This window comes from Calonectris borealis, chromosome 26, assembly GCF_964195595.1.
Source record: "Calonectris borealis chromosome 26, bCalBor7.hap1.2, whole genome shotgun sequence".
Classification (NCBI taxonomy): Eukaryota; Metazoa; Chordata; class Aves; order Procellariiformes; family Procellariidae; genus Calonectris; species Calonectris borealis.
The window spans coordinates 2255327-2282529 of NC_134337.1; the positions used below are offsets into that span (position 1 = coordinate 2255327).

At 56.1% G+C, this 27203-nt stretch overlaps 1 protein-coding gene across 1 annotated transcript; it reads left to right on the forward strand.

Annotated features, from left to right (window-relative positions):
* The first annotated feature begins 913 nt into the window (after positions 1–913).
* ADORA1 (adenosine A1 receptor) lies at positions 914–26741 on the forward strand. The gene is made up of 3 exons (XM_075173949.1): positions 914–1201; positions 1614–1999; positions 25573–26741. Exons 1-3 carry the CDS (start codon positions 956–958, stop codon positions 26204–26206), a joined length of 1266 nt encoding a protein of 421 aa, XP_075030050.1. The 5' UTR covers positions 914–955; the 3' UTR covers positions 26207–26741.
* The last annotated feature ends 462 nt before the right edge of the window (positions 26742–27203 follow it).

A 27203-nucleotide genomic window follows, 5' to 3' on the forward strand; every position in this document is an offset into this window, starting at 1 on the left:
GGAGAAAGGATGGGGAGAGGTGCAGATGGGGTTTGGGAGAGTCCCCTTGCTCCAAATCTGAGTCGTAGCTGGGTCTGGTCCCTGCAGCACTCGGATAAACCAGCCCCGCTCCTGGGGAGCGGCTTATGCAGGATGAGCCTTGCAGGTGCCTGGTCCACACCTGGGGGATCCCTGGAGGGCTTGGCTGGGTCAGCTCATCAGTCAGATCGAGCCCCCAGACCCATTGCCTCTGTGCTACCCAGCCCGGAGGGAAACCTCGGGGGTGGCCATTTTTCCCCAAACTTCTCCTAGGACCTTAAATAGCGTCCGGTCCAGCCTCAGCACCAGTTTGGGGCCACTATTCCTCCACAAGCCTCATCTGGAAAGACCCTCCACCTGCCCCAGCAGCTCTGTTTTCCACCGACACAGCCCCCTGCGCAAGGGATGCTGCTAGCCCTGTGCCTTCCCCCTCCCCAGCACCCAGGGGTGCCGTTCAGAGGATGAGGGGTTTTGGGGCTACCCCTGACCCACCCCAGCAGTGATTTTGGGTGAGATATTGTCAGACAGAGCCCGGGCGAGCACCCCAGCTCTTTGGGCCGGTTCGGGTCTGACTTGGGGTGCCGGCCCCGTCGTGGGGCTGAACCCGGAGCAGCGGCTGCTCCGTGCCCGGGTGATGCGCTGGGTCCTCGCTCACCCCGAGCTCAGCCTCTGCCTCGGTGCTCGCGTCCCCTCCCCGGACCCTCTGCTCACACCCGACCTCAAAAACCGGTTTTGGTGCTAAAACCGGGATCTGACCCGTGTCGGGAGCTTGGGGCTGGCACCGGCTCTGCTGCTCCCCCCGCTGCCAGCTCCCACCCCGCTCACCCTCCCGGCCCTGCCCCCCCCGCCGGCCCCCCCTCCCCCGGTTCTTCCCGGGCCCGGCGAGCCCCAAATCGGGTCAGTCGCTCTTTAAACGGCTGGAAGGCTGCACCATGTGATGCTCCAGCTCCGGCTGGGAGCTGGCAGAGTCTGCGGGAGCCGAACGGTGCCGGGCACCGGGCACCGGGCACCGGGCACCGAGCACAGCCCCGCTCGCCGCGGCGAGCCCAGTACCCAGCGCCCCGAGCATCCCTCCGGCCGCCCCCCCCCCCAGCATGCCCTCCGCGTTACCCTACGGGTGAAGAGCTTTTGCTATTTTGGGGTGAGGGCACCCCAAAAACAAGCCCTCGGCTTGCAGGACAAGGTGAGGTGGGTTGGGGCCGGGCGGGGGCGGGCGGCTGCTGTCGGGGCGCGGTGCGAGGTCGGCGGCAGGAAGCAGCCGGGGGGGGAAGCGGGGGCCCGGCTCCGGCTGCATCGGCCCCGAGGGGCTCTGGCAGACGGCCCCGGGGCGGCCCCGAGGGGCGGTGGGGCTCCGCTGCTCTCCCCGGGGCTGGCTGGCGGCTCCCGCTCGCCCCGCAGCTCCGGCAGCGGTTGCGAAGCGGGATGGAGGTGGGTGCAGGATGAGCCCCGGGGGTCCGGGGGGGGCCGGAGCCCCAGGGGACGGCACAGACAGAAGAGGGTTGGTTTTTTTTTCCCACCCCCCCGCACAGGCTCCATCTCTGCTCGCAGCGCAGTTAACGATGCCAGTAGCTAACCGCCTCCCTGTGCGTTTGCAGGTGACCGAGGGACCCCAGCGTGAGCGAGGAGGGGACCGGAGCATCATGGCACACTCCGTCTCAGCCTTCCAGGCTGCCTACATCTCCATCGAAGTCCTCATCGCTTTGGTGTCCGTGCCGGGGAATATCCTGGTTATTTGGGCTGTGAAGATGAACCAGGCGCTGCGGGATGCCACTTTCTGCTTCATCGTCTCACTGGCAGTGGCCGACGTGGCCGTGGGAGCCCTGGTCATCCCCCTGGCCATCATCATCAATATTGGACCGCAGACAGAGTTTTACAGCTGCCTCATGGTGGCCTGTCCCGTCCTCATCCTCACTGAGAGCTCCATCCTGGCGCTACTGGCCATCGCCGTGGATCGATACCTGCGGGTGAAGATCCCCGTCAGGTAGGAAAACGCATTGGGATGGGCTCTGCAGTGGCTGCTGCGGGGGTTAAAAGAGAGCGAGGATGCCCCAAACTCTTGGAGAAGCTCTAGGAGAAAGGTCTTCCTCCACTCTGCCAGCCCGGACACATCTGGCTGGGGCGGTCCCAGAGCCTCCGGCAGCTTCGCTTGGGGTTTCAGCGAGGTGCTGGGTGTGCAGGCAGAGATTGCATTGTGGCAGCCGGCGGGCAGGGCAGGGCAGCCCCTCTCGGGGTCCCCGTGGCTGGGACAAAGTGTGTCCCATCGCACATGGGAGAGCACCGGCAGGGTGCTTCAGGGAGTGGAAAGGGGATGATAGATTTGTCTTCAGCCCAGGTTTTCCCTTGCCATGGGGAGCCCAGGAGCCTGGGGGTGATAACCTGCTTGCTCATTGACATGTGGGACACAGCGTTGGGGTTTTGAGGGACCAGAGGTGACAGCCTGATACGTCTCATGGGGCAGGCTCACCCAGGAGAGACCCCTGGCTATGGGGCTGCCCCACAAATGACTCCTCTCCCTGTTTTTCCCCTTCTCATCATCTGTATCTGTTGTCAAAGCCAAGCCCATAGCAAGTACGCGGGGCGTAAATGAGGGGGACGCAGTGTATTTGAACTCTCCTGCTCCAGGAGGAGATATTTAACTGCTTCGTGGCTGGTTCCCTCCCCACTGGTGCGGTGCTGCAGCCCCTGGGGCTGGGGGGAGGCAGCCGTGGGGCCAGGGTGCCACAGTGGGACTCGGGGGTGTCAACGGGGCTGGAAGGGGATGTGACACCCAGCGCCGGTGCCGCTCGAGTGCAGATCGCGCGTCCCGGCTCGGCCCCTCACTGTGCAGTCGCTGTCGCTGCTCCCCCTTGCTCTGTTCGAGGACGTGCCCGGGCTGCAGAGACCTTTGCCGGGCTTGTGGGCTCCGGGAAGACTCCCGTTGCTGAGAGCATTGCTGGAAAACTCAGCCCAGCCAGGACGGCTGAGCACAGACCCAGCTCGTGTCACCCCGCTGACTCCTTTGCAGTTCAGACACGGGCTCCAGCCTCTTTGCTGGAGGGGTCCGCGACCCTTCATCAGCACAAAGACCCTCCAAAAGTGACCCAACCCCCTTGTGTTAGGTGCTGCCCAGACCTCCACGGGTGTAGGACCCTTCCCTGGGCAGGAATCGCCTTTCCGTACAGGGAGACAGGGACAGGAGGCACCTGCGTCGGAATCAGCTGACTGCTCCGGAGTGCTCGGTGTCCCCAGATCCGCCGGATCAGCCCAGAGATCTGTTGCTTTGGGGTTTTTCCTGCAGCCGTGGCCAGCGGAGGCTGCTCGGTGAAGGAGCGTAAGGCAGGGGGGACACAGGATAAAACCACAGTCCCTGCCCACCCCCTCCCTGCCACACACGATTTCGCAGGCTGTTCCCAACTTCCTCCCTAAGTGCGATTTTCCCAGCCTGAAAAGTCCTCGTCTTCCAGCCCATCGGTGTAACCGAAGCGATTCTCACCCTGTCATTGCTTTTGGTGCTTTTTCGGTCCTCCTGCATCCCCTGCGCAGTGGGGATGGGTTCAGGTGTGGGAGGACTGCGGCTTTATACATAGCAACGCTGCCTAGCTCCTGTCAGACATTTTTCTAACAAACCCAGTCTTTTTTCCTCCCTTCTTGCCTCTGAACATGAAATAGGGCTTTTTGGGGAGATTTCTGCTCTGAGCCCAGGAGCTTTCCTGGGAGCAATATAAAGTTAGAGCCCCCCCCCATCCTGTATACAGTTTGGGTTTTTCTCATGCAATATCGACCCTGAACTTTGTTGTCCTGTTTCGTGCCCGATTTCTTGGCATCATGAGATTTTCCTCTGCTACTTCAATATCGAGAGGCTTCGTAGCCTCAACAAGAAGGGTTCGGCTTCGCCAACTTTCCTGTTTGCTTATCCCTGGATGTTTCCTTCTTTCCCTGGTGTGAATTCCCGGCAGTTAGCAAATGTAGTGATTTTAGGTGATTTTTGTGATTTTGCAGCAGCAAAACAACATTATAGATTGCAAATAGGACAGAAAACACCACTAAAGAGTATTCCCTGAGTCTGAAATGCCTCAAGTTTCTCCCAACCTGTTGCTAGATGCTAAAAGATGACACTGAAAACATTTTTACAGTGCTGGCAGCTCGAATCGCGGCTTTGTGGTGTCGTTCCTCACTGCGACACCAAACCCACCGTTGTGCAAATTGGTGCTGGGTGCTGAGAACCTGCGACACCTCGGCAGGACTTGAGTCCCCGGCGAGACACGTGTGGCCACTCGTGCCTGGGAGACCTCGGGGAGAGCTGCTAACGTCCCCAGAGGTCCACAGGTAGCAATGGCATCCAGTCCTGGGCAGCGATGGCATCCCACAGAGATCTGCAGGCAGGTGGGGAGCGATGTGGGGGGATCTCAGCCTCGGCCGCATCCCTAGGGCAGCCAGGACATGGAGCAGGGACATCCCCTCCGGCACGTGGCCAGCCAGCATCAGGCATGGAGGGGACTGGGTCAGCAGAGAGCGTGCACGCTGCAGCCCGCTCCTGTGCCCAAGAAAGTCCCCAGATAAGCCTGGCATGGGGCGGGTGCTCACCAGCGTGACCCAGATGTGGCCTGGCATGGCCAAGGGGGTCTCATGGGCTGTTGGGGATCCCCCACACCCCCGGCCCCGCTATCCGCTCACAGGCAGCCCCGGCTCTGCCGAGGCTCGGGGAGAGGGGGCAGCGGGGAAGGGAAATGCATCTCACAGAGGCAGCCGACAGGGACTGGGAGCAGCAAGGAGAGAGGCTCTGTGCATCCCTGCTCCGTCCTTGTGCCGACACCCCGCAAATGCTGTCTCCGCTCCGGGGGTCCCCAGCGAGTCACCACTTGCATTTCAGGTTCCATGAAGGGGTGTGCAAGGGTTTCCAGGTCCCTGTCACGTACTGGCCAATTGGAGTGGGAAGCCAACGGGGCTGTTGGCTGGGAAGAGTTGTCTGAAGGACAAGCAAAGTCACCACTGGACTTTCCAGGCTTTCTATTTAATTAGGCAGAGCTGGGACTGGAAGCGCAGCTTGGCAGGGAGGGGGGAACATGGTGCATCGCAGCCTGGCCCTGGCTCCCGGCTGCCCACGCACACCCCCAGCCCTGGGGGCTGCGAGCTTGGGGGAACAACCTACAGGTTTGCTCCTTCTTCCAGCAAACACGTGGACCCGTCCGCTGCCCATGTGCCCAGCCGGAGAGTGAGCCCTGGGGAGAGATCGGGAGCTTTGCCACGATGGGTGGGTGTTTGCTGGCAGCATGTCTTGAGCAAATGGTGCCCTGAGACGTTTGTAATGTGTCTCGGGATGGCAGCGGGAGATGCCCAAGCACCATCCGATGCTCTGTCTCAGGCATCCTCCTCGCTCCCACGGCCGTGTTTCCCATGGACACAGAAAACACAGAGGAACGTGGGCCACTCGTGCAAGGTGGAGGCAGATTTTGCAGGATGGAGAGGGGCCTTGCATGGCTCTGAGTTGGCACCTCCTTCCTCCTGCTCTTGGAGGTAAACCCAGTGCACACCCAGCATGGTCGGGGGACCGGGATATCCCACCGAACCCTCTCCCTCTGCCCCAAACCCCTGGGTAGCATCCCTCCTGGCTGCTGGGGTCTGAAGGATGCTGCGTCCCCCCAAGGGGCCTTTTCTCGGCTATGGAGGGATGCAAGAGCATCGTTCGGGTTGAGCAGGCTGGAGCAGAGGGTACCATGCTCCCCAGCCTCCACGGGAACTGCTCTGAACAGCTGGAAACTGCTTAAAATAGGTTTGCTGCCTTCACGCTGGTGGAAAAGTTCACATCTCCCCTCTTGCATCCTTCCTCCCCGCCCAACAGCGAGACAGGACCCCCGTCCTGTCGTCCCCCCAGCCGGGCGCAGCGGGGTCCCTCAGCCCAGCCCAAACTTCCCTCTTGCAGCCGCGCTCAGGGAAGATGAAACGAGTTCAAAGGGAGGGGAAGCAGCCGGCTGGGGGTGTCCGGCAGGAACCGGCCCCTCGGCATCCCCGCGGCGGCGGTTGGCGGCAGGATGCTGGAGGGGACGGTGCCGGAGGGATGTTTGGGGGGGGATGTAGCTCCTTTGGCGCCAGCCTCCGCTGCCTCGGGGGCCCCCGTCTCTGCTCTGAGATGCTGCGTCGGGCTTTCTGGAGAGGGCCATGGTAGAAGGAGCTGGTGTCCTCAGGACACGCTGAGCCACAGCCCCTTGGCGGGGGATGCTGGAGGCACAGATACAGCCTCGTCCTGTCTTGGCGTGTCCTTGGGGGTCCTCACCTTGCCCACTTCGCTTGGACCACCAGCTCTTTCCTCAAACACTTTGAAACACGTGCCAGGAAGATAAAAACTGGAAAAATCTGCTGGTAGCAAGAGCCCTTGTATGTGGGGTGTCTCACTCCACAGCAGGGACCTCCACCCTCTGTGCCTGGGCCCCGACATCGAGGTGTCCCCTCAGCCCTGCCCTTCCCACCCTGTGGCATCCCGAGGGGCATCCTGCCAGGGCGAGCTGCATTTTGTGTGGCTGAATGTTTTCAATGTACACGTGAGTTGCAGAGCCATGGAAATTAGACCAAACCGGGCTGGAAATTGCTAGAAAACGGGGGGGCAGGAGGTTGGGGCGCAGCAGGGGGAGAGCCCAGGGTAAAGCAGGGTCTGTGGGTGGCTCTGTGGACACCGATGGTTCAGAAGTGCCCTGTCCTGAGCCTTACGAGATAGAACAGCTCAGGGATGGCAGGAGCATCCCTCGGCCCTGGACTGCAGCAGCTGCAAGCCAGGAGGTGAGGAGGACTTGCAGGTAGCCTGTGAGCTCTTGGATGGACCCGGCGGTGGAATGGGGAAGCTTTCCCCCCTTGACCCCGCTGTTTTTCAGGCTCCTGCCCGAGCTCTGGCTCTTGCCGGGATTGCAGCGCTCTTTGCCCTTCTCTCCGGGCCTGCCAAGGGCTGCAGGCGTGGGGCCAGCTGGGGCTGGGTCACGGGGAAGCCTAGGAAGTCTCGTCGCTCTCAGCCAGCTGGGTCGTGGAGCAGGGCACGCATCCGAGATGGTTTTCCCCCCATTCCTCCACCGAGAGTTCATGGAGGGTCTTGGCAGGAGAGCGATGGGCACGCCACTGCCATGGGAGGGGGGATGAGGAGGATGGCGGGATGAGACCCTGCTTTGGCCCAAATTCCCAGGCACCAAAGCACCTAAGGGCCCATGCCAGGAAACGTCCCCAGACACTTGGGCTCTGAGATCCAGCAGATGTGTCCAGAATGGAGATGGGGATGTTTTGGACCAGGCTGGGATGCGTGGTGGCCCCAGTGCCTGTAGGAGCTGGTCCCCTGGGGACGGTACCCACTGAAGGGGGGAGGTATCAAACCGCAGAAGCAATTTTTCAGGCTGGCACAAGGGTTTCAACCCAGATTAATGGGATGAAATTAAGAAAAGGAAATGTATGCTCCATCTGAGGGCAATTTGCTGGCCAGGTGATGGGTTTCACGTGTCTCCAGGGAGGCGAGGGTGACTGGAGATGTCTCTAGCCAGCCTGGCCAAAACCGCAGACGATAAGTGAGGGCAATGGCGAGCAATCCTGTCCAGCCAGGCAAGTGAATGAACCAAACCGTGGTCCTTCCGAGGCTTATTTTTAAATTCAGAGGAAACATTTCAAAAGCGTCCAGGTGACTCAGAGCCAGGCACATGAGCTCGGAGAGCTGCAGGGGGCTGCTGCGTGAGCCCGGGAGCTCATCCAGGTTTCTTTTAACCTCCATTACTCAACGAAAAGACGCCACCCATCCTTACAGGCTCTGCCCCTGTGAAAGCAGATTGAATTTCCAAGGAAAATGCTCCCATTTTTCCTAAACCAGAGAAATTTTGGGGAGAGAGGTTTGCTGGAGACTTCGGGCTGTTTCCAAGCTGCAGTTTCCAGCACCCTGCACCAGCTCAGCACGTGGGTGCTAAATCAGAGCAAGCATTTCACACCGAGCTCTGCTCGAACCAGATCTGGGGTGCATGGACAAGCTGCGCCTGTCCAGGACCAGGAGCTCAATTCTGGTATCACCAAAATACTCAGAGCCTTGGAAACGGGAAGAGATTTACCAGCAGGTTATACTGGTCTTGAGATTCTGGTAAATACCCAGGTGAGCCGGTTTTCAGCACGACTCTGTGATCCGCAGGGTAATTTTCAGCCAAGAGCGTGCTAAGTCAGAGATCAAAGCCACGAGGGCTCTTCCCTCGGTGAGGGGACGTCTGGATTAGGCTCGGCGGGCGCGCGCGCAGCTGCTGCAGCGGCGCCAGGAGACGTTTGCCGACAGACGCAAAATCAGGTCACTCGAAAAAGCTACAGACGCTGCCGTGCCGGCCAGAGGGAAGCGACTTGGGCTGTAAGCAGTGTCCCCAGCTCCGGGGCTCTTAGGAAAAATGCTGGGGTTTGCAGGTGTCCCCCTCCTTGGGATGCAGCGAGGGTCTGACCGTGGGATGCTCCGTTCTCGGTAGCACAGAGGGAAGGGGAGAAGCGTGGTGAATGCTGTGCAGGGATGCTCTAGATTTGCTGATATTTGGGATTATACCCAAATTTTCTGGATTAAAAGGGCGAGGGGAGATGCATGGCCTCCAGAGAGCCTGGACGGGCTTCCTGGGCAGGCGCACTCCGTCTCAGCCCAGCCCTTCTCCCGTATCTCCGAGCGGGGTGAGACGTGGTCCCCATGCTGGGTAATCCGCCCAGGGTATCATTTCGCCCTGACCCCATTAGCTGTGAGTCGACATCTGTCCCCTCAGCAGAGCTCACGTCTGCCTGCGTGGTGCTGCAGGGCGATGAACGAAAACCAACTCCTTCTTGCTAGTGTTCGCCTGCTACACCCCAAAATCATGCTCTGGGAATATTTTCATTGGGTTTCTTTCCCCATTTCTACTGATTTTCAGGTTAAAGCATTGACCCTTGCCAATGCATCACCAGTAAATTTGAAAGCATGTTCCCAGCAAGGGCAATAGCACATTGGCAGACAGGGAAACTGAGGCACGGAGCAGTACCGTGGCTTGCTTAGGGTGATCCCACCAGGCAGGGGCAGAAGTTGGGACACAGCAGGATGGAAGCTGAGATATACCAAGACAACCTGGCCTTTCTGTTCGTGCACTGTGCAGTGATCAGCTGGCCTCATGTCACGACTGTGCCCAGGGCACCCAACAGCCAGGCTCCTCCATGATCCCAGCCCATGCCATGGGGATCCGTGCAGGAGTAACTCAGTGAAACGGGGTTATCCAGGAGGCCAAACGGGTCCTGGGCTGCAGGTCCCTGATCTGCAGAGCCTGGAGTCAAGAATGCCAAAAGTCACTCTTGTCAGCAATCGGTCCTAATTAGAAGTGACAACATCGCCATCCACTGAGAGAGTCAAAAGGGGCTGAGACGCATCTGTAGGGACGATGCCCTCGGCGAGTGGGCTCCTGCCCATGAATTCATCCTGCAGGGAACACAGACATCAAACCAGGTGGAGATGGGTGGATGGAACCCAGCAAGGCTCTGCCACCTCCATAGCAATGATTCAGGTGTGTTGGGTACCATCAATCCAAGAGGACCTACTCTACAAAGCGGGCAGATGGGACTCTAGCTAGCTTGCATTTCTTCATCCCATGGCAATATAAACTGACCATGAGGTCCCCATTGAGCAAAAGGTGAGAAGCACCAACAGCCAGGGCCACCCGGACATGGTGGGATGGATAGCGAGGTGTCTGCAGTGAGTAAGGTGAGGTCCCTCACTACAGGTAAGCGATGGTCCGGTGTCCATCAGACCCATGGTTGAGCAGCAGAACCCCAAAAACACCTGGGAACACCCAGACAGATTGTCACACTTCCAACAACACCACTGAACAGTTCGGAGATGGTTTTCCCTTTTCTGGAGTGACTGGGGTGTTTCCGACGACACTGGGTTGATGCACGTTGGGGCTTGGTGTCCAGCGCTTTGCAAGGACCCTGGGCAGCTGCTGGCAATAAGACAAGTGAAATACCCTACAGAAGGAAGCACTGCCGAAGCAAAAGCTGCTGATTCAGCCTGCTCGGTCCCCGGCAGCCCAGCCTGGCCCTGCAGGCAGTGTGTCAGGAGTGAGTCAGGACCAGCTCACCGTGGTGTGTGCCATCACCACAGGCATCCAGTGCTGGAGCTGGCTCAGGGCATGCAGGAGCCCTTTGATCAGGGGTCCTGGGTCTTCCCCCACCCCTGAGATGGAAGAATGTGACTCCGTCAATGGGAGGTGTCATCATTACCTGGTCTTTACAGAAACGGTCCCACCTCCGCTCCAAGCCGGCCAGAGCAGGCGATAGAGCAGAAATAAGTGACTCACGGGGTCAGGGCTGGGTGTGCAGGCGAGCTCAGGGACTCCTCTGCCACGGAGCCGACACCAACCCCCTCCCCAGAGACCGGCTCTGGAGCCGCAGGCCGGTCTCCATGTCATTGCCCAGCCCTTGGCAGATGCATGTGGCATCTGTCTTGCTCTGGTTGGACATGTGCCATGGGGCCACCAACAGCTAAGCCATCCTCAGCTCCTTTTACACCCCAGAGTGCATCACAGCATGGTTTTTTCTAGCCCATCCACGGTGTTAGGATAAGCTTAACTGTGTCTTAGAAGTGCCAGATTGAGTCTGTTGACCAGAAAGGGGATTTTGGCCATGAGCTTGGATGGGAGACAACTGGGACAAAGTCCACCAGACTCCATTTTCAAAGTCTGATCTGGCAGGACCCCCAGACCCACAGCCGCAATATGCAGTCAGTGAGGCCCAACCCAACAAGATCTCCTGTCTAGGACATCTCAAAGCAGCTTGTACCCAAACACAAGGGACTATTGGACACGGGAATGTGCTCTGAGGGGACATGGCAGCCACCCAGATGGGTAGCCTGGGACCTGCAAGTCCTGGGTCTCCAAGGCAGAGCAGGCAGGGCTGGGCAAAGGCTCAGGAACGGGGGCCGTGGAGCCACTGCATCCAAATGGCCGTGCTCAAAATCAGCCTGACAGCGGGGAGGAATGACTTATCCCAAGGGGTCACAGCGCGAGCCTCGCAATGGAGAGGGGGTTCGGTGGGACCGGTCGGAGCAGACGTGAGGGAGTCAAGAGGGGTGTGAAACTCAGAAAGTTGGCATATTGGCAGGTCTGGTGTGGAGGCAGGGGGATAGAAAGGTCACTGCAACACAAAGAAGGATGGGAAAAAGGAGGAAAACGTGGAGGAGGCACCGTGGTGAAATGACCTAGGAGATGAGCTGCTTCGTGACACACACAGGAGTCATTTCAGAGTGGAAAGAAACTGATGGTCTGGAAGAAAACCTCTGGCTGGAGGAAGGACAGGGAAAAACCCTGCAGGGTCCTGCCCACAGGGGTGTGAGGGAAGCCCAGACGCAGATCGTGGTGGGTGGTGGTCCCTGCGTACAGCAGGACATGGAGCATGGAGGAGACCACGCAGGCTAGAGACTCCTGGGAGGGACGGGGAGAGCTTGAGAGGCTTGTGCCCTTGGGGAAAACAGCACCGTCTCAGACCCTGGGGAAGTGCCAGCCAGCACAGCTGAGCTAATATGAACAGCATTGGTTTATCCTGGAGATAAATTAATGATGTTTCAAAATGATCCCGCCAGACGCAGCAGGGATGGATGTGGGAGCTGAGAGCCAGGGAGAATCCAGCATGCGGGCTGGGAGGAGCAGTCCCGGGGAGCCGGTCCTTTTGGGACACATCTCATCCAAGGTGAACTTTCAAGCCCATGAAATGGGAAACCAGCCGTCCCAGAGGCTGTCCGGGCTCCTGGCAGGGAGATGCCTTCTCTGGCAGCATGGCTGCCCAGCTGCCGGGGCAGGCGCCGCTGCTCTTGCGCGGGATGCCCAGTTGCAAGAAAGAGCAATTGATGCTCTCCAAGGCAGCCACAAAAAAGCCCCGCAGCCAGTGGGGTGTCCTGCAGAATAGCAATGAGCTGAGCCCCCCCTGCTCCGCCAGCACCCAGCCCCACTGCAGCCTGCTGCCGGGCACGTAGCCGCCTTTCCAACCGGAGGGCGGCTGAACTGGCAGGTCTGGGTATTAAGGAGACATCATTGGTGATGCCATCAGCAAGAGGGGTTGAGATCCTCCTTCCTATAGAGCACAGGCAGCAATTGCTTATGTGCTCAGGGCCAGATGAGTGATGGGGGGCAAATAGGGGAGGAAAGACCATTTTTAGTGATGTAGGGCAATGCAGAACAGGATCAGCCACCGGAAAGTTTTGCAGCATCTGGGTTTGCCCTTCACTGCACCGAGCCCAGTGGGACCCAGCAGCTCCCCCTTACACCCTTGCCCCATCTCTCGCTGCCTTTTCCATCCTTTCCCCCATCCCTTCCTTGTCTGGGCTTTGCCCCCAGCACTGAGCAGGGGACCACTTTCAGCATCTGCCGCAGTCTTGGGTGGTTTGGTTGGATTTTTGTGAAGAACAAAAGTCTCTGTTCACAAAAAGGAGCTGGAGGAGGAAGGGAGATTTGTTCCCCAGCCCTGTTCCCTTGTCCTCGTCGCCAGCCTCCATCCATGCTGTCCCTGAGACAGCCGTGGTGTTCTTGCACGCAGACCCCCCGGTACCAGCAATGCCTGAGCAGGACCGCAGGGGCACAGAGGCAGGGAGGTGACATTCCCCAGTCGCAGACGCTGCCTGGGGTGACAATAACACCTTTCCATCGCTCCTCAAAGGAGGGCCAGAGCACAGAAAGCCAGGACATCGCTGACATGACTATCTGCCTTCTCCGGGCCCTTTCTCTCCCTGCATCCAGAGACCAGGATGATTTTTCTTGGCCTCCTTCAAATAAAGGAATTGCCAGCTCCTGGCACCAGGAATGCTTTCTCATTCAACTCAGTTCATCTTGCTTCACTTGGGATGTCATAGCCCCCCTCTGCGACTCAGTTTCCCCATCTGTTCACAGAGGGAATGATGCTACAAGCTCTCCGAAAGCACCGAGAGGCTGATGCTGAGAAATGCTGTCTCAGACATAGCCATAATTAGCACAGTCTTACGGACTAAATTATTTATCTTTCTCTTCTGCACTGGTAACAACACTCAGTGATTTAAACCTTGTGACATGCAAAAATGAAACACTCATTTTTCTCCGCGCAAACAGCTCTGTTCGCCTGCAGCGCTGAGCGGTCGAGGCTGAGAGAGAGCCCAGCCTGCGTCCAGATGGACGTGGCAAAGCCTGCGCAGAGCCAGGCGACTCCCGCGTGGGTGTAGGCAAGAAGGGTTTATTTTAAGAGAGATCATTCCCCATGTTCAGCGCTGCTGGGACACAGGTGCTTTATGGGCTTAGAGAGATCTGTTTGCTCCAAGGGAGCTCAAGGTGCTCTGGTACCAGCAGCCATCCCCATCTTGCTTTTACACCCACTCCCACGATGCTCGCAGCGTCAGCGATGCAGATGGCCACCCTCCGTAGGGCCATCCCCTGCCCTAAGTGCCACAGGTCCGGCCACAGCCAAGCAACCTCCGTCTCCAGCAGCCTGGGGACCTTCTTGCAGCACTGCATGTCCCTTGTGCACCAGAGAAGGGGGATGCCGGGTCCCTTGTAGGCTTCACAGGGACCGGCACAGTCCTCGTGCATGGGGAGGACTTGATCCTGCCTGGCCCATGGATCCTTCATCTCCATGCCCTGCGCCAGCCAGGCTGCCTGGGCAGGCTCAGGCTACGTCTGCCCATTGCTCCTTGCCTGGATTTAGCTGCCAGAGTAATTAGGAAGGTGCACAGGGTGTAATTTATGCCCAGCTGATGCATTTGGCTGCAATTCCTGGTCTTGGGTCTCAGCTCTTCCTCTCCACCATCCTGATGGAAACACTGAGCTGCTTCCTTCCAGGCAGCAAGGTCAATCAGTTTTCCTCCAAGGGAATAAATAATCTTTTAAAGCTGAAAGAGGAAACAGAGTTTAAATAATAAACTTCAGGTTTGCTTTGCATTTGCACTTTTTATTTGTTTTCCTAGCAAAAGATCAATTCTCTGTGGTGAGGGAACATTTGATTGCAGTGTTAACTGGAGCCTTCACTTTCAATTTGGCATTTCATTTGGCTGATCAAGATATATAGATCTGCACTGGACAGATTCATCCCAACGTAAATAACTTAATGGCTTGACACATGTGTACTCTGATCCTCACTTCTCCTGTTTTTATGGTGTGGTGGAGGGGTGAATAATACAAGTTTTACTCAAGCTTACTGGCAACTTATGTTTGGACAGAAGTTGGAAGTCAACTATAGCACGAAATGGCATCTCCAAAACGATTTTCACTAATTGAAAGTACATATAGCCAACTCATTAGCAAAAAAAAATTAATTAATCCAACTCCTTTTTGCATTTAAAATTGATCTTTTAATCAGGGGAAATATGCATTGGACAGAAGACGCTGAACTGGTTGTTTCGGGTTACCGTGTCCTCTGAGGTTTAGAAACAGTAGGTCTCGTCAGCACTCCTAATTCTCATTTAGACATTGGGTGGAGAAAACAACCTCGCTCATTTTGTGAGCTTCCAGCCAATTTTTCAGCCTTGAATGTACTAATCTTTGAACTGGGCTAAGTGCAAGAAGGGAAACGTTCCCTTTGCAGTGACAAATTGTGCTGTGAGGATCCCGGACAGCAATAACACGTTGTAGCCTAAGAAACTGAGGAGTTCAGTTGTTGACTGCAAAATCAGGAGTCGGGTTAGCAAGCAGAAGTGTAAAAACCTTTTAATTTTAAGAAATTAAAAGGCAGCCGATGCTAATCTCTTGTTCCAGCTGTAATTTAGGATACGTCTTTTTCTGAAGAGTCCTTCTGCATTGGAGAGATAAAGACCCACCTCAGCCCTGCTTCATGTCTGGGTTAATGCCACTTAACCAGAGATGCTATCTCCAATTTCCTGCCTCCCATTTATCCAGGGAGCAGAGCTCGATGTCCTGTCGAATGCAGATGAAATGCCAACAGCAGGTCTCAAGACCCCTCTTATTTCGCTTCCAGTCGGGATCTCTGATCTGCTCCTGCCTTTTAATGGCTCTCGGTGCTCACCCGGTTGGAGGTCTCCTTTGGGTACCGACTTGTCCTTCGATTTAGCAGCATTCGCAGAGCATGGTGGTGGCATGCAGGGAAGGACGGTGGCACTGGGCAGCCTGCCCTGGTGCTGTACGGATGGCACCAGGCGCTTCCTTCGCTGGCATCTTCCCCATAACATGGCCTGCTTTCTGCAAGCCACAGCATTTTGTGGGATGGAGCATGAGCCATAAAGGCTCTCAGAGCCCCATCACACCAGGCATTTTATATCAGCCGTCTCATTTCAATTTCTTATGGAGCACACATTTGACAGCTTTGGCATTTTAAGTGCTTTTTAGAGCCGCCTTCTTTCTTCGTCCTCCCCTCTTCCTCCTCCCTTCTCCATTTTGGGGGCTGACTTCCAGAGTCCTGATTTCAAAGAGGTTCTTTTGCATAAAGAACAAAAATACGCAATGTGTAGAAAAATTCAAGTATAATACAAATAGCAGTTGAAAAAACTTCTTGCTTTTATCCAGCAAAGTCCTGGATTTACACCGGAGGTAGCCAAAGCTGCCTTTTATCCTTCTCCTTTGTACTGCTTGAGTACATCGCCCTGACTTCTCTAATCACAGTGACACGCAGAGACACGCAGGGTCAGCTGCTGAGCCAGGCCTGGGCAATCAAGTCCCAGCTAATTGCCACGGCAGGGGCAGGGCTGATGTGCGAGGGTCTTTGAGGTGGCCAAATCCACAGGGTGACGGTCCGGCGTGGCGAGGGCAGATGACCTGAGAGTCCTGGCCAAGAACATTGATCTCCCCACCACAATGCTGGGTGAGAAACACCTCCAGCACACTGTCCAGAGAGGGATGCAGGTGGGTTTTGAGTGTCTCCTCCTGAAACCGTCTTGCCCTGCAGATGTTGTCTTCTGCTGGAGGTGGCGTTGCTCCCAGCGTAGCAGGGGCTCAGCCGTGTGACGGGGGCGTGCGGGGCCCGCCCTCAGACTCAGACCCATACTCCTCTCCAGGGAGACGTTCGCACACCAAATTTCTATTTTTGACAACAAAACTGTTTAGACACTAAAAATATCCAGTAAATTTATTGCACAGGGGTGACACTGAAAACAAGTCCACCATGCCCATCACGCTGTCCATCAGCGATGTAGCCAGCTCTCATGATTTCACCCCCATCTCTTAGGGACTGGGCTGTTCCTCTCTATGTGCCCTAATTCCCAAAGTCCTGGTGCTATAGAAGAATCTCAACTTCTGTCTTTTTTTCTTTTAAAGCAGCACTTCTCATGCTTTGCATTGCAGAGAAACGCTCAAAAATGCTGCTGCCTGAAACCAGGAGCCAAAAGAACATCACATTTTTTTCCCCAAGTTCTGAGATTCTGCAGCTCGTTTCATGATTTTGCAGCCGTTGCCAATAGTGTTAAATCATTTCCCTCCCACCTACCTCGGGGTCCTGGAGGGAGAAGCCAGCGATCCAGGAAAATCCTGGAGGGCTGTGACCACACATGGTGGAGCTGGGAGGGAGCCCTGGAGCTGCCTGGGTGCAAATCTATGGCTCAGTGCAACTTGTACCCCATTAACCAGGGGCACTGGGTGCACCCTCAGGACTGTCACACGGCAGCGGGAGGGTGACACATCCAGAGCATGGCCACCCTGCTGCAGGCACTCAGCACCCTTGGATGCACTCGGTGTTGCCCACAGCATCAGGCGGTCTCACGGCTCCCTTTGGGGCATGAAGGGTCTGCCTGGGGTTAGAGGGCAGCACTCCTCGATAGGCACAAATCAAATTATCATTTCTACCAGGCATCAGATGCCCTGGGTGTCCCCAGCCCCCTGCTTAACCCCCACCCACCCACATTTGGGATGAGGGAGCTGAGCACCAGGTGAGTGGTCCTTGCTGAGAATCGCTGCTTAGGCAGTGACAGAGCACTTGAACGTGTCAGGATCCAGCCACAGGCTGCAAACCAAGCTCAGTTTGAAAACAAGATTAACTTTATGTGCACAAAGGATTTATATGTGCTGCTGGGGTGAAGGATGCTTCAAATGTGAGAAAAATTGCCTTTCTTATTGAGCAGTGGCTGACGACCCACGCTCCTTTGCCTTCTTTGGACAACAGCGGTGTCTCCCCGCAGCCAGGGCAGAGCCTGAGGGGCAAGGACATGTGCGAGGTCCCTGTGCTTTCCATCCTCCCCTCCTGCGATCTCCAGCCCTCCCGTGCTCCCCCTTCCCCTTGCAGCATCCTGTCGCAGTGGGATGCCCAAGGGGAAGCCGTCGGCATCGGTCCACGGTGGAGCCACCACGGAGGTCACTCACATCCCACCTCTGAGATGAGGACAACTGGGCAATTGATCTGAAAGAAGCTCTGCAGTTACTGGAAACCTGTGGTTTGTTCCCAAAGATGGGTTGTGATTCATCACCAGAGCCCAGGGAGTCCAGCGGCACAGACATCCTGAACGAAGCGGGCTGCAGAGATCCAGCCAGCAGCTACTTCTCTGCCAAGGCCAGGAGCAGCCCCAGAAGAAGGCTGTGAATGCTTGGCAATGAACTCCTCTGGGCTGGTGTGATGTTGTGGCTGCTCCTAACATCCCAGGGACCAGAGATGTGATAAGAGAAGTCTCTTTGGCTCAGCAGGCAAAGAGGATCCTTTAGCTGGAACCAGAAACGTGGCAGATTTAGACTTAAAAATCAGGTGGATGGTGTAGGCCTGAGTTTGGGTACTGGGGAGCAGGGAAACGAGCCCTTAAGCAGCCTCATGAGGCTGTGGGTGATGCTGCCCCATGGGAGATGCCAAGCTCAAGGTGGGCTGAGCTGTGGTATGTGCTCGGGGGCTTGATCCCACCGGGGCTGATGGCATCAGGAGAGTGGCAGAGGTGGGGGGGATGTGTCTGGTTTTGGACCACTGGAGCTGGGGGAGGACACCTCTTCCCACACTTGTAGCTATCTGCTGGATGGACATCCCTGATGGACTCTCATGTTTTGTACCGCCAGTCGGGAGTGAAGATACCCTGGCACAGCCTGGCTGCCCTGTAGAAGCACCACTCCCCATTTCCAAGCATTTTAGTCCATAAAGCCCTTTTCCACCTTATTTCTCTTACTTCTTCTGGGGATGTTTGTGTCCCTAGGGCTGCTTTCGGATGTGCCCACATCCCTCTGCAATCCTCAGAGATCTCAGAGCTGCCTCCAAGGTCCCGGGAGATGTGTCAGGGGAGGCTGAACCCACACCAAAGCAGCATCATCTCCCCAGATGCTGTCTGGGGTCCAGGAGGGCTGCAAATGGTCCAGGTCCCTGAACAACCTGCTCTGATAAAGCTCAAAGCACAAAACCTCCTTTTTCTTGCTGTTTGCTGGAGCTGTGGCCAGTTCCGGCTTCACCCACCACTAAATGAAGCACTCACCAAAGCCCTGGGGATGCTGCATCTCGGCGTGTGGGGACCAGTCAATTTTGGCAGGATGGATTTCTTCTCATATGCCTCATAATCACCCTTGCCTTTATCCATTAAAGAATTACTGGCTATTAAAAGCAGTTAGAAACATTCGGTGGACTTGCCAGATGCTTCATCCGGCCATAGCCGCTTGCACTTTGCAGAATAATTCCTACGCGGAGAGCTACTATTTTAGGATGGTAAAACCAAACCCTGGACACAGACTGGACCAGGAGGAACGTCAGTGGGATGCACACGACCCAGTGCACTTATGGATCTATACACGCCCATGCACATGCTTTTGGCCTCTCTCATGGTGACTTTGGACCAGGTTTGCATTAAGCAGCCTCATGGTGTGGTGCCATCTTCCCTTTCTGCTGTGAAGGAGACCCAAAGCATTTTAGGAGCAGAGGTCCTCAAAGAAGAGGGTTGGTCATGCCCAGCTCCCCTCTCTGCTGAGCCTGGGGTGCCGAGCTGCTGTAACTCCAGGTCACCACGTGTGGGCTGAGCTATAGGGCTTAGAAAGGTGCCAGCTGCTTGTAGAGCTGATGCCAAGCAGAACAGACACCATACGGTGAGAAAATCCTTCTCTGGCTCTCAGTGGGGTGGTCCCAGCCCCGCTCTGCCTCTCTGCAAGGGTGGTCTCCAGCTGTGGTGGCAGCTGTGACCTCTGAAATCACGTCTCGTTGCATGCAAGGGGCCTCGCAACAGCCTAGCAGGGAGGACCCAGCACCCGTCAGGGACATCCACCCCAGGAGCCCCTTGCAGACTCTCAGCTTTGGACCTCCTGCCCCCACCTCTTCTTGCAGCACACAGCTCAGGGAGCACCGAGCACCCTTCTCCCATGGTCCCCTGGGCCGTCCCAGTGTGCGCTCCAGACTGGGACAGCTGGTGATGATGGGAGCAGGGCAGCCCTGACCTGGGCTCTGTCTGCTCGAGGGGTGCCAGAGAGGTTCTAGGTGGAGATTTGGGATGCAGCCCCATCCACATGGGTGGTGGGTGAGACGTGTCTGTTCCCATCAGTGCCTCTCCTGCCAGGGGAACCCACCCTCAGCCCATCCAAAAGTGTGACCTGTAGAAAAACCCAGCGTTGTCCTCACCCGACTGTCCTCCCCCCATCCCGAGCAAACAGACATGGGTACGGTGCCAGGCAGTGGAAAATGCCTTGCGGCAGCCACCTGGCCTGTCCTCTTGCACCATGTCCCCTTGTCCCCTCTTGTCCCAGGGGCCTGCTGGCACTTCTCAGATTTCTCCCAGAGCTCAGATTTCTTGCAGACCAACCAGCCAGAGGTGCTGGGAGGGGACAGTGCACAGGGCACCTTGGGTCATCCCGGTCCCTTTGGAGCACTAGGAAGTGTCTCTGTGGTAGGACATCGGTGTCAGGCTGGAAACACTGTGCTGATGGAGGCTGCTGGGCTATTTTGGTGCAGGACAGGGGGTCCATCACCAACCAACACCAATGTCCTTGCTGCAGAAGGACGCACTCTTCTGGCTCACCTGAAATACTCTCCATGGGCTTTGGACCAGTTTTTTACGTCTTTACATGCCAGCTGTCATCTGACAAGCAACAAGTCTGGGATTTTGGGATCAGGACAATCCCCCATGCATCCCAGAGGAGATGCTGATAGGGCCAGTCTCCTCCTTTCCGAACATTTGTAGGAATAATCTGCCATGGAGAGCTCCATTCAGCTACCAGCTTTGTCTGATGTTGGTTGACATCTGTCCCTCCCAAGGCCACCGCATGGTGACGCACCCACCAGCGGTCACAAACCCACATTTCTTCCAAGGTGGAAAAGAAGTGATGTGACCATAAGAGCAACATGCTGAAACGGTGTCGGCACCCCTCTGCCCAGGAGATGTTTTCTCACATCACCTCCACAGTTGTGTCGTTGCCACCTGTCACCCCCACCCTGGCTGTGAGAGTCGCCAGGATGACTCAGGAGGGTGTGAAATGCCTTCGTGGTGGGAGCCATCCGACAGCTCGAGCCATGTTTGCAGACAACGTGGGCCCATCACCAGCGTTGACTGGCTGCAGTTGTTGGATGGATGCTGCCAGGAGCGTGAAGGGCTGAGCGGCTGGTGTTTGACCCCAAAGAGCCGCAAAACTCCCAACTGTCACGTAGGAGGGATGGGAACAAATAGGAGATGCACTCAAAGGATGCAAGGGGGAAATTGGTGTTAAGAGACATTTATGCCGATGATAACAGACCTTTTAAGACACCTTCAAATCCTTGATAACCTTCAAGATTTTGAACTTAGGGTTTTTACCTAAAGGAAGCCCAAAAGAGATCTGAAGGGAAGGAGGAAAATAGCCAAAGCAAGATGCTGAAGAAGGAATAAAATTTTCACGTCCAGGGTTAGAGGTGACAAAGGAGCCATGATCAGGGTTCCTCTGCAGGACTTCCCACCTTATGCGGGTGCCCAGGGAGCTCCTCGTCTCAGCCCTGAGCCGTGGCTGAGATTGCCCCTTGCAGAACACGGATGCCACTTTGCATTTCTCAGCTTCACATTTCTGAGCAGCTTTGAACATCAACATCTGAGTTTTCCCCCCCGCGGCCTCCAGGACACTGAAAGATACAGCCAGGAAAAAGGAGCAGAAACCAAAATCCTCTGAGATCAAAGCACTTTTGTCTACAGATTTTCAATAAGATCAGGACATGGTCTGGCTGCTTTTCCTTGTTGCGTTCATAATGCAGGTGAGCTTCATGTCAGCTTGGCCTCCTTTCCTCCTACCACGTTGGCTCCAGCTTCATTTCATTAGCAATGGCCTGCCTTCATTAGTGAATTAATTCCCCCAGGAATTGCACCAGAGCAAGGACCAGCAAAGCCACATCTTGGGCATGGCTGGATAACTGCAAATATTTTCTGGACAGAAAGGATGTTCACAGAAATACTAAAAAACAAACAAATTTTATTCAAACCAGACCTGGAATCTTTGAAGCTTTTTCAGCCAAAACAAGAGGAGATGTTTAGTGAGTGTTAGATTTGGATTGTCCTGTGGGTTGGAGATCTAGGAAATCAGCCCTCATCTCTCTCTTGGGGGACAGACCCCAAGACAAAAGTCGAATCAAATGAAATGCAATGAATATGCCACTCCCCATTTGTGTCCTGATATGTTCGATGGCCATGGGGGCTTTGCCCACCCAGTGCCAGATACCTAAAGAGCAGGTCCTGGGCTGAGCTGGGCTCCCTTGGCTGCAGTGGAGAGAGATGCAGAGGTCTGGCCACATCAAGATGTGGCAGAAGAAGTTGAATCTAGTCTGGGAACGATGAGCAAAGAGAAAGGAGGGTGGATAGTGTCCTCGGGATGAGAGCATTTCATGATCTCCTGGAGAAGAGGCCTCAGCGTCTCCCCCTTGACTCCATCCTCAGCCCAAGAAACTTTGACTGCAACATCTCCTGGAGCATCCCATCACAAGGCAGCATCTCTCCCTGGAGGAGCCTGCTCTATGTCTCCCCGTAAGCTCTGTGTAGCCCATGGGGACAATTTGTCTGCCTCCGCCTCCAACCACCACTTTTTGCACTTCCTCTGGGGATGCAAACAGCACTCTAACAATAATTGATATTTTGCCTCTTTGCATTATTTTCCAAACCTTCAAACCTTTTGTTCCACACCAAACCAAAGCTGCTGCCCATCCTATTTCACCAGGATATCAATGACGCTGGACGGTTGCTGTGCTCCCTCCAGACTCCTTTATCCTGGCCTTGGTAGGGCGTCCAGGAGGACTTGGGGCGATGCCCATCTCTGTGGGGAAGGGATGGTGCAAAAACCGCCAGTGAGGGAAGGCAGGAGGAAAATCTAGCAATTATGGTCAGGCTCAAAACCTCACAGACAAAGGAAACAAACCCAAATTGTATGATGATGGTGGTGACTATTATCATGGAAGTTTTAGTCGCAGCTGTTAATAAAAATAACAGTGGTAATAAAATTGCAATGATGCTAGCAACTGTTCCAATGCTGATGATAATAATAAGATTATTTATTAATTGTGAGCCATTATCATCATTTTCTAGTGTTTCTGCCTCCCAGACCTATTCCAGACTCCAGCCCTATCATATTAATGCAAAATGAGGTAAATGAGAAAGGCTTTTTCTTTATGGCATAATCAAGGAAGAAACACGGGAACAGCAAAGTCTGTCCCTGACCCCTCTGCTAATTGCCCCCCACCAGCGCCCTGGGCCATGGGGTTGAGCATTAGGTGGGATCTTGCATTTCCCTCCTTTAAGTAGGGTTTGCAGCCTTCAGAGCAGCTGAGCCCCATGAGAGCTGCACGGTCAGACCCTGTGGGGTGGACAGAGGAGGAACTCAGCGTCGTTTTATGGCTTTTGTCATCCTCCATGTAGGGCTGACAGGGGACAATGGGAACCCATCAGCCCCCGGGGGGCACGTTCACCCGCAGGGTGCTCTGCCCTTGGCTTCTTGCTTGAAGGAGCAAAAGGAACAAAAGCCCCAGCTCCAAATGTTGCTGTTTTCTATGGATTTTTCGGGTTCAGCCGTGGTTCCCGTGACCGTGGTGCACACGTGCAGGGGGATGCACAGACAGGCTTTGCTCTCAGCTTCTGCAGTGCCACGTGTAAACCTCACGGTGCAAAGTGAGGCGAGAAGCAGAGAGCGCCAGGTCCTGATGCTCGAATTGTGCATGTGCAGCGAGGTGGCAGAGATGGATGTGCAGCAAGGAGGGATGGATGCGGGCCATGGCAGAGAGATGGATGTGCGGCAAGGAGGAGGGATGGCTGCGCAACGAGGTGGGGGCATCCATGTGAGGCAAAGAGGGATGTGCACTGAAGAGGAGAGACGGATGTGCATTAAGGAGGGATGGATGTGTATTGAGAAGGGATGGATGTGCAGTGAGGAGGGGTGGTCTGCAGCAAGGAGAACAGATGCGCAGTGAGGAGGTGGGAGGGACGTGCACTGAAGTGGGGAGGTGGACGAGCAGCCGGCAGCGTGTGGGGCGGTTGCTCTGCTATGTGTGTGTAATACACTCTGGACCATGCGAGCTTGCGTACATCCAGGGACCTGAGGTCTGCACGACCTCCACAGCTGTCCTGATAGCCATCTGCAACAACACGCAATGTTCTGGAGCTGCGGGGGGCCGGGACCGTCTGGGCTGGGCCCCCTGCAGCCGTTCCCCATCCCCTCTGCTTTGGCTGCAAGAGTGAACGCTGCGTCCTCTGATCCGACCCTGGTTCACGACTGACAACGGGGTCTCAGTGCTCACTCTGTCCCGTGTGCTCCCCTAACCCAGGCATGAGGGCAGGGGGAGAAGGGGTGGGTGCTCTGGGAGCAGCTCCATGCCTGGGTGCTGGCTGCAAGCCCTGGGAGGGTGTTTGGGGACCGCGGTGGCTCCGCTGCTGCTCAGCAGCCTTGTCTCTCCAGCGATGGCTCTGCAGGGCTCTGCAGGACAGGGAGCACCCGGGACGGCAGCGCATTCAGCAAAATCAGTAGAAGACCCTAGAAACGCCCGGGAGTGGGGAGATGGGACACAGCTTGCAGGGACTGCAAAGAGGGAAGGAGCAGGGGGCAGGGGGGTTGGTGCTGTCATTTCCAGTGTCACCCCCCGAGCTGCTCAAGCCTGGGGAGGTGGGAGTGGGGTGTCACGGCTGGAAGGGCACACCAGCCCTCCCCAAGGACCTGTTGTTGGTGGCGTGGGGTGCACGGGTCAGCACACAGCCCAATGGGAGCCTCCAGTATCCCTCTGCCACCCACCACTCCCATGGGCCCCCCCCAATCTTCCCCTCGCTTGGCCCACAGCGCTGGTACTCTCTCACCACCCCTCGTCCTCCCCGTGCCCCAGCTCTCCCTGCCCTTAGCTCCTTCTCAGGGTCTCCTGCCCTCTCTCCTTCCCACAAGGAATAAATCACCCTCTGGCTCCAGCCTCGGCTCTCAGAGGAAACAGCAGCCCGTGTTGCCACCTCCTTCCCACGGGACCTGGCTGCCTCCGGGATGCTGGGAATCTTTTCCCAGACCAGAGGGGGTTCATTTGGGAAAGATGTCGGGGACCAGTGGCTCTAGACCCTCTGGACTCCTGGGGACCGGTGTCCCCCCTCCACCCTGCGCCCCTCCATGCTCCCACCCTGACACCTTGCCTCTGAGATGAGTCTTGAGAATGGACCTTCAAGGGAGAGGGAGAGTGGGTTTGGGTTTTGGGCTGTATTAAAAAGCCCCAAAATGAGCCATATTTCCACCACAGGTAAAGGCTGCAGACATGCAGCAGGGAGCTCTGAGCATCAGGATGGAGAGCCAGGTTTTCCAGCCACCTTCACATGGTCCCCATGGCCAGGTTAATACCGGCATCACTGAAAAACCCAGCAAACAGTCAGAAAAACGTTCTTTGCTCAATCCCCTCTGGTGGAAAGTAATAACACTTGGCCTGCAAATCTTCTTGGTCTCCGAGGAGAAGATTTCCTTTGAGGGCCAGGGGGAAAAATCAATCTAGCAGGCTCCACTTCCCACTTGGAGAGCTCTGGAGAGATGAGCCCAGCCCCAGCCTGCTCCCCGGTGGCATCAGGGAGGGAGCAGAGCCCAGCTGGAGCACGGCTCTCCTCCTCCTCCATCCCTTGGCACCGGCCCATTAGGAAAGAGGGTTTTGTTGATGGGCCCAGCACATTAGGAAATGAAAGAGGCTGTGCCCAGAAGCTTCCCCAGGGGTCCATTAGTACCTGTGGATCCTTCCTCCAGCCCAGCACGTCCCAGAGGATGCTTTTGCTGGCGATTTCCTCTCCCGGTGCAGGGGGAATTGTCTGGGGCAGGGTGCCAGCAGGGCTGGTGCATGGGGGGAGGAAAGGGCGACCTGCTGCTCTGGGTGTAGGGTGCTCAGATGTAAGGTGGGCTGCTGGAGTGACATGAAACCCCCCCTAGATATGAGGGTTGAACATGCAGACACACTCTAGGTTGCTAATACATTTCCTGGCTTGGCATCAACCCCCAGAGTTCCAGGATCACGTCTGAGGTCTCTGCTCATCCCTGAGGCCGGGGGTGGTGGGTGGGAGACCGGGTGAGGTTCCCCAGGGCACGTGCAGAGAAACCAGTCCGTTAACACATCTGTCAGGGCAAGCTGTTTCCAATTGCCAAGGAAGGGAGTGAGGAGCATCATGCCATCTCAGCATGGGCACTGCCATCCCACGTGGAGCAATCTTAAGCCCCAGGCAGAGCATCGCGCTTGTGTTTAATTCTTTCTTTCCTGCGGTTGTTGTCTCTTCCACAGGTATAAGAGCATGGTGACAACCCGGCGGGCAGCAGTGGCCATCGCTTGCTGTTGGATCATCTCTTTTCTGGTGGGACTCACCCCTATGTTTGGCTGGAACAACCTGAACAAGATGCGGAGGACTCAGGAGCTGAACGCCAGCCACACGGAGTTTGTCATCAAGTGCCAGTTTGAGACGGTCATCAGCATGGAGTACATGGTGTACTTCAACTTCTTCGTTTGGGTCCTGCCTCCCCTGTTGCTGATGCTGCTCATCTACCTGGAAGTCTTCAACCTCATCCGCAAGCAACTCAACAAGAAGGTCTCCTCCAGTTCCAACGACCCCCAGAAGTATTATGGGAAGGAGCTGAAGATCGCCAAGTCCTTAGCACTGGTCCTCTTCCTCTTCGCGCTCAGCTGGCTCCCTCTGCACGTCCTCAACTGCATCACCTTGTTCTGCCCATCCTGCGAGACGCCGCACATCCTCACCTACATCGCCATCTTCCTCACCCACGGCAACTCGGCCATGAACCCCATCGTCTACGCCTTCAGGATCAAGAAGTTCCGGACAGCCTTCCTGCAGATCTGGAACCAGTACTTCTGCTGCAAAACCAACAAAAACGCCAGCACCACCACGGCCGAGCTGGGCAACTAAGAGCTGGGAGAAAGCAGAGAGGGGTCCTCCGTGCCCAGCCCGGTCCCCATCTGACCGCTGTTCCTGCTGTCAGGGGAAGGGGTAGTGCGGATCCGGGAGGGCTGGGTTCACCAGCCCTGTGCAATCCGAACAGCCGTGTCCCCCAGCTGCCCCAGGGCTTTATTTATTCACGAGCATTGTACTGTTTTGAAATTGTAGCCTGCACTGTTCCTTTCCTTTTTTTTTTTCTGTTTGTTTTTGTTTTTCATTTTTTTTTAAGGGTTGCCAAGTATTTAAGGAGAAATTGTACAGACAAAGGCGCAGTTTATCTTCATGCAAATAAAGTAAAACCACGCAGGAGGTGCTCTGCCATTGATGGAGACCTCTGGCTCCTTGGAGCGCGGCAGTCGGTGATGCTGGGGGCACCTCACGCTCTGGACCCCCTTCCGCGGACCCATGGGGCTACCTGGGCACTGGGGCAAAGGTGTGCCCTGGTGGGAGTGAAGCTGCTGAGAACCAGGAGAGCCCAGGGCAATGGGATTTCTGCAGCTCTGAAGCTGGGAGCTTTCAAGCCCTTTCTTTTCCCTCCATAACCAGGGAGAGGTGAGCTGGGCTGAGACACGGGAAGAGATAGGAAAAGGCATCCCATGGCAATGCCAGCACCCATGGGGTGATGAACCCACCATCCCCACAGAGCAAAGGGTCAGTCTCCAACTCTCAATGCTACCAGAGAGGTAGGTAGAGGGGAAAGGAAACCCTTAAGCATAACCCCAGAATATTCCACAAGAAGTACCCTTTGCTGCCCCAATGGCTCCCCATGGACCCCAGCAGCACCCACAACCCCTGCAAGCTGTACCCAGGGAGCTGCATCCCCTCCATGTGCCTTCTCTCTCCTTTTCCTTTGGCTTTGAGTCGTTTTTCCCTGCCTGCCTTCTGTGCAAGGCAGTAGCAAGTCTCTCCCAGCCCCTGTTTGTCTCATCTCTCCCACGTCGCTCCCTGCCACCCTCCCTGTGCAGCC